The 16901-nt window shown below is 45.8% G+C and overlaps 1 protein-coding gene across 5 annotated transcripts in view; it reads right to left on the bottom strand.

Annotated features, from left to right (window-relative positions):
- The window catches only part of LRRC31 (leucine rich repeat containing 31), a 180574-nt gene that overhangs the window by 2250 nt on the left and 161423 nt on the right, over positions 1-16901 (bottom strand). For 4 of the 5 annotated variants that reach the window (XM_075937909.2, XM_089780766.1, XM_075937912.2 and 1 more), the window contains 3 exons: positions 7436-7603; positions 3627-3794; positions 109-1382 (listed from right to left, as the gene is read on the bottom strand). In XM_075937909.2, coding sequence (XP_075794024.2) covers positions 1063-1382; positions 3627-3794; positions 7436-7603 — 656 coding nt within the window. In that variant the 3' untranslated portion in view covers positions 109-1062. Of the gene's footprint in view, positions 1-108; positions 1383-3626; positions 3795-7435; positions 7604-16901 lie in introns of those variants that run through there. The other variant, XM_089780767.1, reaches the window with a different exon arrangement.

Below are 16901 nucleotides of genomic sequence, written 5' to 3'. Positions count from 1 at the left end.
ATTTCCAGCCAAGGGGAGCTGTGGGAAGCGGCACAGACTGGGATGCTACTTCCTGCATCTCCCTTTAGCTAGAAATGGCAAATTGCAGCCAATGGGAGCTGCAAGGTTCCATGGCTGCGGAGCTTTAGAGTAAACAAAGTGTTGCAGGCCCACCCTGGCAGGTCTGTGATTCAAGTTTAAAAACCCCTTCCCTAGACCCCTTTCTCTCAGGCTGCTGCTTCTCCCTTACCTCAGGGAGGTGTACAAACTTCCCTGGGTACCAGTTTCCTGACTTTACAGTAGCCCTGCCTCTTCCTTTCCAGGTAAGCTTCTTCCTAATTTGTGGAACCTAAGGAATGAAAACCTCCCATTTGGAGCTTAATTGATAGATTGGGCCAACCTGTCATAATTTCACTCTTAGGGCTGGTATGGGGAACATACTGCTTCACAGATTCCCATTGTTTTCAATGAACAGTGGATCAGATCCTCATGCTAATGGCTACACTCCTTGGCTGTACCTACTGAGACAGGCAACACAGAAGGTATTGCCTGAGTACGGGGCAATAAAGGCTGCTCTAGAAGCTGAAGCAGACCTTCAGATAAGCAGGAAGAGCCCCCACCAATCCTATAACTTGTTTCAGCTGGACCCAAACACACACTGTGGGGGGAAAGCATGGACTCTAATGGGCAGGGCTGGGAGATCTTACCTCCCCAAGCCATGGGGTCACCCACCACCCCAGCAAATATATATGGGTTCCTCTGAAGACCAAAATCTGTGCAGCACTAAATTAGCACAAATGAGGCAGAAGATGCTTATATTTAAAACACAGCTTACTAAAAACAGATAGATGTGTATAAAATAAAGACATAGCTTCCTTACACACCCATATATTTCTTATATGTGATCAAATAGAGTTATCTGTGTATTTCACAATTAAATAACATTCCCAAACACATAATTCCCTCAGACATGACAAAAACCATCTTACCAGTAAAAAATAGACTATTTTCTGAGTCAAAAATCTCACAATGCATAGTTCACATGCTACTCGGAAAGATCTTTCCAGAAACCCAGGGCCTGCATCAATAATCAAAGTGAACATTCCTTTTATTGCCCTGATTAAAACTTTCCAGTTGTTTCTCTTGTGATTCTGAAAGGACCCACCTTTGCATGCCTATCTCTCTGAATGCAGGCAGCTTTAACAAATCTGTTAATAACTTGCTGAACCACATTCCACAGTCATGACAAGATGATGGCCGAAGACTGATGTCCAACTCTGAAAGTTCTGTGAGTGCAATTAAGCCTTGAAAGAAAGTGGCCCATCCTTCATCAGAAACCCTGTCATTATAACTCAGGTCTAGCGTCTGTAATTTGGCTAGATGACCCGCTTGGGCTTCTAAGGCTGAAAGAAATGGATATTGGAACACACATTGAATATATACTTAATATATTACTTAAAAAGTATAGGATGACTAAGAATAGTGCTCTTTTTACTAATAGAACATCTCAGAGAGGTAGCGGTATTAGTCTGTAACTTTAAAAATGAGTAGTCCTGTGGCACCTTAGGGCATGTCTACATTAGGAAAGTATTTCAAAATAACTTACTTTGAACTAATAACTCCTGAAATAACTATTTCAATATAAGACTATGCCTCAAGGAAAGTGGGAGTTATTATTTTGAAATAACCAGCCCCTTATTTTGAAACAACAGGCTTGGTAGTGGGGATGCTCTGCTTGTTATTTCGAAATAACTCCCTAGTGTAGACCAGGGCTTAGAGACTAACAAAAATGTATAGGATCATGAGCTTTTGTGGATAAACCCCACTTCAACACATGATTTGGATGGAAATAAAACATGACAATAGTTAGTTGATATGAAACGTACTTAAACCAATCAGAAACCCTTGCTATTGGTCTCACAAAGCTTATTTTATCCCAAACAAATATGTGCAGATTACAACATGCAGATCAAAGGGACCTAAAGGGATTAACAATGATGTTAGGTTAAAAGTGCATGGCTACCTCCTGATGGATAAGTCAAAGGATATTTTAGTGTCATGCATAGGATGAAACTGGCAATGAGAAAAAAAATGTTGAAATAGCCATCCATAATTCTGGAAAGTTATGGGGAGCAGAGGGCCAGAGTAGAGGCTGAAGTCTTGCCTACCCTAAGGGTACGTCTAGACTACATGCCTCTGTCGCCAGAGGCATGTAGATTAGGCTACCAGGCATAGGAAAATGAAGCGGCGATTTAAATAATCGCCGCTTCATTTAAATTTACATGGCTGCCGCGCTGAGCCGACAAACAGCTGATCAGCTGTTTGTCGGCTCAGCGCGGTAGTCTGGACGCGCGGGTGTCGACATCAAAGGCATTTGTTGACCACCCAGGTATACCTCATCCCAGAAGGCATACCTGGGTGGTCGACAAATGCCTTTGATGTCGACACCCGCGCGTCCAGACTACCGCGCTGAGCCGACAAACAGCTGATCAGCTGTTTGTCGGCTCAGCGCGGCAGCCATGTAAATTTAAATGAAGCGGCGATTATTTAAATCGCCGCTTCATTTTCCTATGCCTGGTAGCCTAATCTACATGCCTCTGGCGACAGAGGCATGTAGTCTAGACGTACCCTAAGAAAATTAGGATCTCTAATTTACCGCTAGTGCCACTTGGACAGTGATAGCAATGGTGAATGTTGTATGGTCAACAGGGTTCAGGAATTTTTTTCTGTTGTGTGGTCTACAGGGACCCAAAACATTTTAAGGCACCTATTACTGTACTGCCAACACCAAACATTCAAAAACGTGTCAGGCTCCAAAAAAACCCCTATAGAGTTGGTTAAAAATCATGATTTTTTTAAAAAAAAGAGAATTTCTAATTTGATTTCTGGGTTTTGAAACTTCAGTGTTCACATTTTCCAGTATTTCTCAGCAACTAAGAGGACCAGAAATTTACTTCTACACCAGCTGACATTCTCCTTTAAAAACATGACTCTAGCAGCTGAGGCTTTCATTAAAAACACCTAAAATCACGAGATTTGGCTCCACTGCTATTAGGTGTGATTCTGTTAAAATATAATTTGACTAGAGTTACTGAGCCCAGAAATACTAGTTGTGCATGTCAGAGACGGCTTTAAATCTAAAGTTTTTAATAGTGATAGAAATGTAGCCGTGTTAGTCTGGGGTAGCTGAAGCAAAATGCAGGACAATGTAGCACTTTAAAGACTAACAAAATGGTTTATTAGATGATGAGCTTTCTGGCCCACGAAAGCTCATCATCTAATAAACCATCTTGTTAGTCTTTAAAGTGCTACATTGTCCTGCAAAGTTTTTAATGTACTTTTATATTTTTCTAAAGAATTGCAGTTGTGAAGAAATACAAATAGTTCAGCTAAATATGAGTCCCTGCATGTTTTTCCTTTATAGTCTACACTATTTTCAGTTTTGGCTCCCTCACTGTTTAAAGTACTGCATAAATAATCCTTAGCATGATGAAAATTCCCTAATGGAAATACACAGCTGCATTCTGCCTTCTGTGATCTGATTTATGTATAAATCTACTCTACCCAAGAGAAAAAAAAGTCTCCTCTGAATTGTGGTCTAATGGCAGCAGCTACTTGCCTACTAGTAATCATCACATTATGCATACCTAAAAGAGATAGATCCTTATCCACCAAGTTACAGCTACTCAGTCTCAACATTCGAATCTTTGTTGCAACCTTCAGTGCTTCCAAAAGCAGCTTTAGGTTCCCACCAACGCATTTATTCCAAGAAAGGTCTAATATCTCCAGTTCAGGGAGGTGAAGGGCAGTCTCAGCTGAAAAGATTAACACAAGCAACTTCTGCTTACTAATAGAAATCGTAGTGGCCTTAGCAGACATTTCACCATCTTTTCACCTGTAAGTAGGTTTTAAGTATGTTGCCCTACCTAGTTGTGCTCAGAACATAGGTTTATAGGATCTTAGTAAAAGATAGACAACATAAAATCTCACATATTCCCTAACTAGCACACTCATCCTTTCATCCTTAAGGAGGGGCTCAGGGAAGAGGACTGAATGAAGGTGCGGGGGTGCATAAGTCAGGGTTGAAGGTTGAGGAGAGGATCTGGGAATGGGACTGGGCAGGGAGGGTAGGGGACCAAAGCCTGCCCCCCCTCCCTCGCAGATTCATAGCAGGGCTGCTTGCTCTTACCCTTCCCGTCCCTGCCAGAGAGCTTGTCTGACCCCTGCAATCCTCAGCCAGAGAATTTCTCCTCACTCCCCAAAGAAGGGGAATAGCTAGCAATGTCACTGTACAAATCGGGGGTGGGTGGGTGGGGGAGCATCAGCTCCCCTGCTCTCCCTAAAGGGCACCTTGGGGTGGGAGGCTCAGGGTTGGAGCAATTCCAGATGTGGGGTGCGGCACCCTCACCCAGTGCCTTTCACCTGCCTGGTGATTGTGTCTCTCTTGTTTTATGAGAAGCAATCTCATTCTAGGCACATCCCATTTTCCTGGCACAACCAAACGCTTACCTTGCTTTAAGTTAAGAGGAAGCTGTATACCAAATGTGTACCAGCTCTTACTATTTAGAAGGAGTCTTTGAACACACATAAACTCTCTCAAATACATAGTAGAAGAGCTGAACTTTGGATTATTCAATATAGAATGGATATTTTACATAGACATATCCTTGTGTTGTCTTTCTTAAAAGGGATTGGGATGATTTGATCCTATGGACATCTGAATATCAGATGACCTGGAGCTCCCTGGTATATAGCAGTGATGAGTCTCAGCTGTCCTGACCAATGCATCCAGCTGCTGCTGCTACCCCGGTGGCAGCTGCCCTCTTTGCCCTCTACCATTTGCAGCCCGGAGGAAATACACCACTAAAATGTATTTAAAGTAGGCACATGAAGGGGAAGTTGGTTTTTCCTGACCAAGAAAAGGGTCAGGCACCTCAAGCCAGGGGTGCCCAAGGACGGAGGTCTATTCATTTGCATCAGAGACTGCAGAAAGATCATTTGCATTGTAAAAATCATAAGCAAGGGAGATGCCAGCATGTCATTTACACATACGCATACATACCATCCCAGGGCAAGGGACTTTATCTGGAGATTCACTTCAGAAGAATACATTTTGAAGTTTTTACAAGACAATAAAGAGATTGGGAGAAACCCCCCAAGTTATCGTTTATCTTTGCAGACGAAGACACCAAGTGTGATGAACTTTGTATTTGGATTCTTGCTAAGGGCTAGCCAGCCATACTGGAAGAATGACAATGGTGAGAAAACTATGAACAAATGACATTATAGTTCGTAGTGTTTCAGCCTTAGAATATTTTAACTTTTGTTTGTAACCATTTCTATTGGGAATGTAGATATCGTGTAACCGAATAGTTGTGTAACCGCATGAAATTTTAGTGATTACATGGTTATTCGATAGTCCCGGGGGGGGGGGGGCTGGCAGCCAATGTGCTGTCCTCCCTGCTCCCTGAAGTGCCCTGCCACCCCATGCTGCTGCCATCTGATACACAGGCAGCAATATGGGGTGGCAGCAACCCCTGTTCACGGGGGTCTGAGCTCCCTGTGGACAGAGGCTGGTTTCATGGCAGCCTCTCTTGTCCCCGCCACACTGATGTAGAGGCAACAGTGTGTGTGGAGGGCAGGTGGCACAACAGAGCTGGTTCTGGGGGAAACCCTGTAGCAAGGGGAGGCAGGCAAGTCTGCAGAGTTGGCATGCACAGGGAGCCTGCCTGAAAACCAGCTTCCCACACGTATCAGCTCCAGCCTTCCCTCCCACCCCACTCTCTGTGCTGCTGCCTCTCTATCAGAGGCTGCAGTGTGCAGATGGGGGGCCAGGCAAATCCAGTGCTCGTGGGGAGCCTGCTTAAAACCAGCTCTTCATGGGCACCACGTAGGGTTGCCAGATGGTTTAAGAAAAAATACTGAACAACCCCTCCACCCAAAAAAAACACTGAAAAAATTCTGTTGAGGAAAAAAAAGGGAGGAGACCAAAGTTATTAAGCAATAAATAAATAAATAAAAAGCCCCGCTGAACAGAATTGTCGAACAAAAAAAAATGTTTATAAAAGAATGCTGCTCCATTTTTTAAAATCCCACAGCTCCATTTGGGGTGGGGGGCACAGGAGCGGCTTCGCAAGTTGCACTTTTGGGGGGCAAGAGCCACATGCAGCTTTCAAGCCATGGGTTGGCCATGGCTGGTGTAGAAGGAGGCATCACCTGGCCAGCTCCCAGGTCTCTGTTGGTCACATGGGCCAGAGCAGAGTGCACTCCATTCCCATCCCAGCCTGGTGCTCCCCTAGCATGAGGCCAGGCAAGTGTCCACTCCTGCCCCCCTTCACTATGACTCTGCTGTGCTCCTCTCTCCCTTACCCTTACCAGACGCAGCAGGGGAAAATTGTCACTGCCGGGCTTCCATCCCAGGGAAACAGGAAATACCAGACCTTTCACATGTCTGGTATTTCCTGGGTTTTTTTACTAGACAGAGCCCGCAAATACCGGACTGTCCAGGTGAATACCGGATACCTGGCAACCCTAGCACCAGCTGCTGCTTGGATGCAGACTATTGGAGTCAAGTCAGTAGGCATAGGGGTTATGCACCCTCTCCCAGATGCACTGCTTGGCTTGTATTGAGCATGCTCACACAGACTGAGCATGCTCAATAACGACTGCCCTCATTCTGTCCCTGTCTCCCCACAGGCAGGCACAGGTAATCTCTATCAGCCACAAAGCAGCATGGCATTTAAGGCTGCAAGGCAAACATTGACTAAACTCCTTAGAATACTTATTTCGAAATAATAACTCCTGAAATAACTATTTCAAAATAATGTGTCCACACTACAGAGAAGCCTTGAAATTAGTCCAAGGCAGGCTCCCTTAATGTAGATGCTTTATCTCAACTTGGAGCCCCAGGAAGCACTGGGAAGTAATTATTCTGAATGACTCTGACTATAGGTCTCTTTTGGGAATGTGTCAAGATTCCTTTACACTCAGGCTTGGTAAATATAAGACATCAGTATTAAATGGATAATTATTACAAGGTCTGCCCACTCACTAATGATTATAATTCCAGCATAATATGAGATCACACCCTGTAGCTTTCTTTTCTAAAATTAGTGAATAAATTACAGTTCTTTGGAAAATGAAGGATCAATAGGGCTGCATTAAAATCTGACATAATGTGGTCAAATGCTGTTATAATTCACTTTATTCTTGACCTATAGACTCCTAATATTCCACTTTCAAATTTCTCCTTGCAGTCAGACCAAATTATGTGCTAATTTTGTGCCATGGGCAGACAGAGCCAAGGAAGAGACCGACAGATACATTTTCACTCATGACTAATGCCAGAATTCAATCGCAGATCTGCAGAATCTCATCAAAGGATAGTTCAAATCTATTGCATTATTGCATCGTGCTGCATATAGAGAATATATAATAGTTTAAAAAGTGTTCCTACCTAGTGATGCAAAGGACTCTTCTCCTAAAGAGCAACTGCTGATGACCACAGACTTCAACTTTGGTAAAAATCTAAGCCTGCTGAATAGGTGGTTGAAAGACATTCCAATATTTTTATTAGATGATAAATTCAGCTCTTTGAGGCTTGAGAGTAAAGGTATCACCTGTGCTTTAAAAATACACAATATTCATTAGTCATTGTGAGCCTAAGTGACTATATACCTGTAGATTCTTTCTTTTTAACTTAACCCAAAACACATTGCCATATTCTGAGGCCCTTACTCTTGCTGAGTAATATTTTACTCCATAAATAGTCCCATCATTATCAACATGATTACTCAAGAAGTAACATACTACTTAGCATGTCTCTCCTCTGAGGAAGTGGATTTTGCCCATGAAAGCTCATGATACTATATAAATATATTTTTGTTAGTCTCAGAGGGTGCGTCTCAACAGCGGCACTATTTCAGAATACTTCTGGTATCCCGAAATAGTATTTTCCGCATCTTGATAGCACACCCGTTATTTTGAAATGTCTTTTGAAATAACGGGTGCACTCTTCCAGCATCCGTATAAATCTTGTTCCATGAGGATTAAGGGATGTTTCAGAATAGTCCCGTATTTTGAAATTTGGCACAGTGTAGACGGCGCCAGATTTCAAAATAAGCTATTTCAAAATACACTCGAAATAAGCTACACAATTTGAATAGCTCAAATTGCTTAGCTTATTTCAAGCTATGGGTGCAGTGTAGATTCATCCTGAGGTGATACAGGACAACTCGTTGTTTAGGGTTGGGTGCAGTGTAGATTCATCCTGAGGTGATACAGGACAACTTGTTGTTTAGGGTATTGTCTAGACTGCAGAGTTTTCCTGGGATACTGGAGAGATTTTCTGGGATGCGCCGCTGCATCCAAGGAACATGTCTGCTTTTCCGAAAAAAATTTCGCAAAAGCACACACGTTTTTTCAATATCACTGTAAACCTTGTTCTACGAGGAAGAAAGGATGTTCCGAAAGAGGCTTTTTTTCTGACATTTGGCCCAGTGTAGACAGGCCAATTGTCAGAAAAGCATCTTTCGGAAGAAAAGCAGAAAAATGTGCGTCTCTTTTTCCGATAGAACTTTGTAGTCTAGACACAGCCTTAGGGTATGTCTACACTACCCCGCTAGTTCGAACTAGCAGGGGTAATGTAGTCATTCGCAGTTGCAAATGAAGCCCGGGATTTGAATTTCCCGGGCTTCATTTGCATGAAGCCGGCCGGCGCCATTTTTAAATGCCGGCTAGTTCGGACCCCGTGCCGTTCCACGAGGCGTACAGCTAGTTCGGATTAGAAGCCTAATCCGAACTAGCTAGTCCGTGTCGCGTGTAGCCGCGCGGCACGGGGTCCGAACTAGCCGGCATTTAAAAATGGCGCCAGCCGGCTTCATGCAAATGAAGCCCGGGAAATTCAAATCCCGGGCTTCATTTGCAACTGCGGATGACTATATTACCCCTGCTAGTTCGAACTAGCGGGGTAGTGTAGACATACCCTTACTTAGCATGAATAAATGTTGGGCTCTGGCCAGACATAGAGTTGCTAAGATTTTCAAATCCAACTAGGGGATTTAAATGTAAATTCCTATTAAAATTAATGGTGCAATCTATGTCCAAATCTTACTACCTTTGCTAACCTCATACAAGTGGATAAATCTCAGAGGGGTAACCATGTTAGTTTGTAACTTAAAAAACAATGAGTAGTCCTATGGCACCTTAGAGTAACAAAAATAGTATGAAGAAGTTACTCACCTTGTGCAGTAACGATGGTTCTTCGAGATGCATGTCCCATGGGTGCTCCACTGTAGGTGTCGGGCTTGACCTGGCGCTGCAGATCGGAGAACTTTTCTAGCCGTAGTCTGCCGGACCGCGCATGTACGAAGCGCGGCTCGTGCCTTTTCGCGCCGTTTGTGTTCGTGCGGTCCGGCTCCCGCCAGATCCTCCTGATGCTCTTGGTCAGAAAGACAAAAATAAGAATTCCGAAGAGGGGAGGAGGGTGGGTTGTGGAGCACCCACGGGACACGCATCTCGAAGAACCATCGTTACTGCACAGGGTGAGTAACTACTTCTTCTTCTTCTTCGAGCAGTGTCCCATGGGTGCTCCACTGTAGGTGAATTCGCAGCAGTAGCCCCTGAAAGGAGGGGGGTTCAGAGCTATCATGCTGTGGCTGTGGACAGCACCGCTGTTGCCACTGCCCCATCTGGTAGGTGAAGGTTGGGAATGGCATAATGTTTGGCAAAGGTGAAGTTTGACAACCATGTGGCAGCCCTGCAAATGTCTTTTAGTGGAACGCCTTTCAAGAATGCAGTTGAAGTAGCAACTGCGCGTGTTGAATGCGCTGTCGGTTTTTGTAGTAGTGCTCTATTATGTAGCACATAGCATTCCTTTATGCAGTTCACTATGATTGCCGAAATGCGCTGTGCTGATAATGGACGGCCCTCAGAACGGTCGACTGTAGACACGAGTAGCGTGTTTGTCTTTCTGATGGATCTAATCCTCTCTATGTAGAAGGCCAGGGCACGTCTAACGTCGAGAGTGTGTAAGCGAGCTTGCTCTGCCGAGGCATGGGGCTTAGGGTAGAAAGTGGGAAGTATTATCGGCTCATTGATGTGAAATCGTGAATTCACTTTTGGAAGGAAAGTGGGTTGAGATCATAAGATGACTCCTTGATTGGTAAACACTGTGTATGGGGGTATAGCCGATAAGGCAGCCAGCTCACCAACCAGTCTTGCAGAGGTTATGGCAATCAGAAAGGTAACTTTCATGGTGAGGGTACGCAAATCGCATGTGGCCAAGGGCTCAAAGGGTTTCTGCATTAGCGTGTTAAGAACTAGCTCTAAGTCCCATGGTTGCACTGGCTGTGTGTGGTGTGGAAAAAGATTAGCCAAGCCTTTCATGAAGCACCGTATCATTGGGTGAGAGAAAACGGAATAACCGTCCACAGCGTGATGTAACGCAGTGATTGCGGCAATGTGCACCTTAATGGAGGAGCAGCTGAGAGAGGAGTTCTTGAGGTGCACGAGGTAGTCCAGAATCCGGTGAATGGGCACGGAGTAGGGGTCCAGACATGCCAACGAGCACCATGCAGAAAACCGTGCCCATTTGTGAAGGTAGGTGGATCTTGTGGATAACTTTCTGCTATGTAGAAGAATGTGTTTGACCTCTTGCGAACAGATCATTTCTGTTTGTTGGAACCAACTAGGAACCAGGCTGTCAGTGCCAGAAGCTCCATCTGGGGGTGGAAGAGGCGTTGATTGTTCTGGGAAAGAAGGTTGTGCCTCTTGGGCAGAGGGAAAGGACGACGCGCTGACATTTGATGGAGGTAAGGAAGCCACGTTTGTCTTGGCCAAAAAGGAGCTATCAGGATTACCGTGGCTTTGTCCATGAGTATCTTCTCTAGTACTCTGGGAATTAGAGGTGTGGGAGGGAACGCATACAGTAGATGATGGCTCCAATCGTATAGGAAAGCGTCTCCCTTGGAGCTCCGTCCGATTCCCGCTCTTGAACAGTATTGGGGACATTTGGCATTCATGCGGGTCGCAAACAGGTCCACTGTTGGAAATCCCCAGGAATGGAATATGGTTGAGAGGACTTCCGGGTGAAGCTCCCATTCATGCTTCATGGAAAAATGCCTGCTCAGTACATCGGCCATAGTGTTCTGTTGACCGGGTAAGTATTCTGCAATGAAGGAGATTTTGTGATGGATGCACCAACTCCATAAAGCATTCGCCTCGGTACAAAGTGACTGGGATTGGGCCCCGCCCTGCCTGTTTATATAGTATACTGTGGTCATGTTGTCGGTAAGAATTCGGTTGGTTTGAGCACGAATCTTTGGAAGAAAGTGACGACAGGCATTGCGCACCGCTCGCAATTCTAGGAAATTGATATGCATCATCGACTCCACGGGGGACCAAAGTCCCTGAGCCTGACTGTGCTCCAGATGTGCACCCCACCCTAGTAAAGATGCATCGGTGGTCAGTTGTATCGTCGGTTGTTGGCGGTGAAATGGGACACCCGACATCAGATTTTTCGGAACCGTCCACCAAACTAAAGAATTTCTGACGTGCAGGGGAATTGATACTCGTCTGTGGACATCTAGAGCATTTGGAGTGTAAACAGTAGCTATCCAATGCTGGAGACAACGAAAGTGTAGTCTTGCGTGTTCGACAACGTATGTCGTGGCTGCCATGTGTCCCATAAGCCGAAGACATTGTAGTACCGAGGGCTTGAGACTGATGGTGATGGCTTGTATAAGATCTTGCATCACTCGAAATCTAGTTATTGGTAAGAGAGCATGAGCGGTGGTTGAGTCGAGTTGTGCGCCTATGAATTGTATCGATTGATGTGGCGTCATGGCCAACTTTGGGATGTTGATGATCAGACCCAAGGTTTCGAACACTGTTTTTGTGAGGTGTGTCGCGTGCAGCGCCTCTGCAGCTGAAGACACTCTGATTAGGCAGTCAAGGGAATATTAATACACTGCCAGGTAAGGGAATATTATTACACTGAGACGACGCAGGTAAGCTGTTACTACTGCCAGCGTCTTGGAGAAAACCCTGGGAGCTGACGAGAGACCGAAGGGCAGGACCCTGTATTGGAAATGGTCTGCGCCTAATTGAAAATGTAGAAATAGTCTGTGAGCCGGGTGTATCGCCACATGGAAGTAGGCATCCTGCAGATCGAGGGACATGTACCAATCTCCGCTGTGAAGAGCTGGAATGATAGTGGCTAGAGCAGGGGTGTCCAAACTTTTTTCAAAGAGGGCCAGATTTGATGAAGTGAACATGCGTGAGGGCCGACCATTTTGCCTGACATTCTTTGAACCATTAAAATTAAATGCAAATTAACTATTTTATGCAAAGTTTATTGCAAACGGCATACTTTTCATTTCGTCACATGGATGACAAATCTAAACAGGTGTTAAATCACTCTGCCTTTCATATCTGAAGGCCAGATGAAAAAAAAATCCAGGAAGCTGAAATATATGTCAGGAGCATTGTAAAGTACATTACATATTATTGGTAATAAAGGTTGTCTGTCAACTTTTAAGTTCAAAAAATATGAACAGGAACATAACACCAAGTATATATGTTGTGTCCAAATATATTTATAACTGATTTAGACCAACTGACATTAACTGAGATTTTACAATGTATTCATCTCAATACATATGGATTCATTGGGGGCTATAAAAGATAGATATTGCCAAATTACCTGTGGGGCCATATTAAACCGGAACACGGGCCGCAATTGGCCCGCGGGCCAGACTTTGGACATGCCTGGGCTAGAGTAACCATCCTGAAATGGTACTTCCACAGGTACCGATTAAGTCCTCTGAGGTCGAGAATCGGCCTCCACCCCCCTGATTTTTTCTCTGTTAGAAAATATCAGGAATAGAACCCCCATCCCCGGAACTCTTTTGGTACTGCCTCTATTGCCCTGATGGTGAGGAGTCGATCGACCTCTTGTTGTAAGAGAGGCTCGTGAGATGGCTCCCTGAAAAGGGACGGGGTGGGGGGGTTGGGAGGGGGTAGAATGGTGAATGGAATGGTATGCCCTAGCGTAATTGTTTGCAGTACCCATCTGTCGGTGGTGATGTGAGACCACTGGTGTTGGAAGGGTATCAGGCGATGGTGGAATAACGCCTGTGGAGGGTTGGGATGCCTGCTCAGCGGAATGATGCACAGTCCCTCGACAGGAATGTCAAACTTGCTGCTTGGTAGTTAGACGGCCAGATGTTTTTGTTTGATTTCTTCTTTTTTGCTGGCGCTGCTGATTGCGTTGCTGGTCCTGCTGCCTGTATTGAGATAGTTGAAAGGTAAACGGTCTTTGCCTCTGATAGGTAGTATACCTTTTTCGATGAAAAGGAGGAGTATACATCCCTAGGGTCTTGAGTGTGGTTCTTGAATCTTTACCAGAGTGAAGCACCTGATCGGTTTTGTCAGAGAAAAGATTTTGCCTATCGAAGGGTAGGTCCTGGACTTTGGAAAGAAGGTCTTTGGGAACTGCCGCCTGGTGCAGCAAAGATGCCTTGCGCATGACCGCGGATGTGGTACGCGCTGCAGTGTCCGCTGTGTCCAAAGCTATGTGGAGAGCTATTCTGGAAGCTGCATAGCCTTCTTGGACTACCGATTTGAGGACCTCCCTCTTGCTCTCAGGTAGATGTTCCAGTAGGGACACTAATTTAGAATAGTTGTCAAAGCTATGATTAGCTAATAGCGTGGAATAATTTGCCATATGGAGCGTAAGAGTAGCAGACTAGTAAACCTTTCATCCGAAGAGGTCTAGCTGTTTCATGTCTCTGTCCGGCACATTAGGTCTTTGTTGCGAGCCCTTCATTCTTTGCTGGGCTGCATCGGCAACAACGGAATTTGGTTGGGGATGGGAGAAAAGAAACTCCATCCCTTTGGCCGGGACATAATATTTTTTGTCTGCTTTTTTGTTAGTGGCCGGTGCAGAAGCCGGCAACTGCTATATATCATCCACAATCTCAAGAACGGCATCATCCAGTGGAAGAGCCACCTTGGCCTGATGTGAAGGGTGCAAGTTTCTGAGCAGATGGTGGGACTTCTGCAATCTGCACATTCTGTGACGCTGCCACTCTCCTGAAAAGGTCCTGGAATTGTCGGAGATCATCCGACAGTGATGTGTCTTCCTGGAATACTGCATCATCCGGTGAGGAAGTGGACTTGTCGGTGGGGGACCAGTCCTGAGGCTCATCCTGAATGGTATGTTGTTGTAGGACCTATGGCTCAGGTGGTTGGGGAGGTGGGATACCTGATGGAGTTGGTGGTCTGGTTACTGACGGTAAGGGTTGACGTTCCCTGCTGGGTGATGTGTGAGACCGATGTGGAGAATAAGATATTGACGAACGTCGGGTAGAAGAATGAGAATAGTGCCTATAATAACAGTGGTGCTCCGGTGACCCATGGTAATAGCGGGAGCAGTGCAGTGATCTGCTGTAGTAACGGGCTCTGTGGGAGCTATAGTACCCAGAGTGACCGGAGCCTGATGGGGACCTAGGAGATCAGGATCGTTCCCTGGATCTCAGAGTTGGGGGAGGTGACCGGCAGTAATGGCGTTTTGGCGAGATACGTGGAGAGCGGTAGACCCTCTGTGGGTGTCTCATGGATTGGGCTGAGAGTCCTGATGAAGGAGAAGGCGGTTCCGATGAGAATTGGGTGTTCTCTGGTGTGGGAGATGGTGTAATGATTCTCCAAGATCCTCGATGCGTGGTTACAGCAGTCTGCTCTGGTGGGGAAGCAGTGAGGGCAGAGGGTTGTGTAGACTGTCCACCTCCTTCCCTCGGCGTCGGACGCAGTGCCGCATCGGAAGGGACAGAGAACGTGGTGGAGGAGCATCCTTCCGAGCCGGGGTGGATTCCCGCACCGAAGAGTCGCTCGGTGCCAGCGAGTCACTCGGTGCTGGTGAAGGGCATGGTGTACAGGGATCTGACGGTGCCGAGGGGCATTGCGGTGCCGGCGGCCCATTCCGTGCTGGAGGCTCGTTCGGTGCCGAGGCGGGAATCGGTGCGGTAAGGGTAGTCTGCACCGAGACTACTTCCAGTGCCACAGTCATAGACGGTGCGGAGGGTGCTCTCGATGCCGCGCATGGCGTTGGCACCGGGGAAGGCTTCGGTGCCAACGATAACTTAGGCACCAGAAGAGTAGTGGGCTGTGGAGCCGAAGTGCTGCGGCTGTGCTTCGCCTTAGACAGGCCATGCGAGCCCGAGGTGCCCGGTTTGTCCCCCACGGTAACACGCGTCGGGGGAAGGGAACGAGAAGGCAATGGTCTTTGCTTCGCCTTCTTTGGGGACGGTTTGGCTGAGGGATCCTGAGGCGATACGGAAGTTGCCGTATCTTGCGGCTGTAATGCCCTGTCAAAGAGGAGCATTTTAAGCCTCATGTCCCTGTCCCTCCTCGCTCTCGCGGTGAGTTTGGAGCAGTGAGGACACTTCTGGGGTATGTGTCCCTCACCGAGGCACCTGATGCAAAGAGCGTGACCGTCGGAGGCAGGCATTGCTTCCCGGCATGAGCTGCACTTTTTAAATCCAGGTGAACCCGGCATGGTCGCCTCTTTCTTCCTCTGACAAGTGTCAGGAAAAACTATTTACAGATAACTTTGAAGAAAAAAAATTTTTTTTTTTGTAAACGAGAACGACTACGACTAATAACTAACTTATAATAACTGGAAAGAGCTAACTACGAACTAATCTAACTAAATCCTGTGAGTTCTTCCTCTCTCTCACTCTGACAGATTCTGAGGAGAAACATTATTCCGTCCGCGGCGGAGGACGGTCAGGAGGAACTGGCGGGAGCAGGATCGCGCGAACACAAACGGCGCGAAAAGGCACGAGCCGCGCTTTGCGCATGCGCGGTCCGGCAGACTATGGCTAGAAAAGTTCTCCAATCTGCGGCACCAGGACAAGCCCGACACCTACAGTGGAGCACCCACGGGACACTGCTCGAAGAAGAACATGAGCTTTCGTGAGTAAAACCCACTTCAAAGTCCCATTACATGTACATCTAAAATTATTACTCAAGTAATTGTTAACTTTTCTCCTTACTAGTATTACATCATCAATATCTTTTTACATTATCATCCCCATCAAGAAGAGCTGTATACTTGAGGTCAAGGAATTTTTCATTCAAAAGGCTAAAATCCACGTCAAAACAACAGAACACACAGAAATTGAACCATCTCCTTGCTGGGAGGTGAACTGTATATTTCTTGTAAAATGAAGTGAAATTAGAGTTTGAACAATAAGTCCTGGAGAATGAAATCTGTTTCTTCAAAGAACAGAGACAGCATGGATAGCTGCAGTGTAAGCTTTCCTCGCACCACCCTCCAACTAAACTTCTACCTTGACAGTGAGTCACTACAAGTACCACATGGAGAGTTCAATTCTCATGTGCATTCACCTCTTGGAGTCATGCCAGTTATACCAGTTGGGGATCTGACCCTTGGTCTCTTCAGTATGATCAATCATCAAGATTGCCTCATTGGTGTATAGCATAGACACTAGGACATTTGTCCAAAAAAGCTTCCATTGCTTGCATTGAGAAAAGCATCTTGTGTGTTCTGGCCTAACAAAAATAGTACTCTAACAGTATTTTCTCTCCGTCCAAAGATCTCAAAGTCCTTTATAAACATTAATCAATTAAGTCTCTCAATCTCTGAGAGGTAGATAACTGTTACCGACTCTATTTTACACATGAAGATATCTAAGGTCTGGTCTATGCTGGAAAATTAGGTCAGGGCTGTGAAAAAACCCTGCATGGTACAGTTAAGATGACCTAAGTGCTTGTGTAGACAGAGCTAGGTCAACAAAAGAATTCTTCTGTTAGGCTTTTATGGGTGGGGGCACAAAATGGGAGAATCCTTCCTGCCAACCTGCAATGACTCAACTGCAGTGATGCCCCATTAGTGATTA

This window comes from Pelodiscus sinensis, chromosome 10 (assembly GCF_052426305.1).
Source record: "Pelodiscus sinensis isolate ZL-2025 chromosome 10, ASM5242630v1, whole genome shotgun sequence".
NCBI classification, from domain to species: Eukaryota; Metazoa; Chordata; order Testudines; family Trionychidae; genus Pelodiscus; species Pelodiscus sinensis.
Note: the sequence above shows the minus strand (reverse complement) of the source record. Positions and strands in the feature narration are given on the sequence as shown.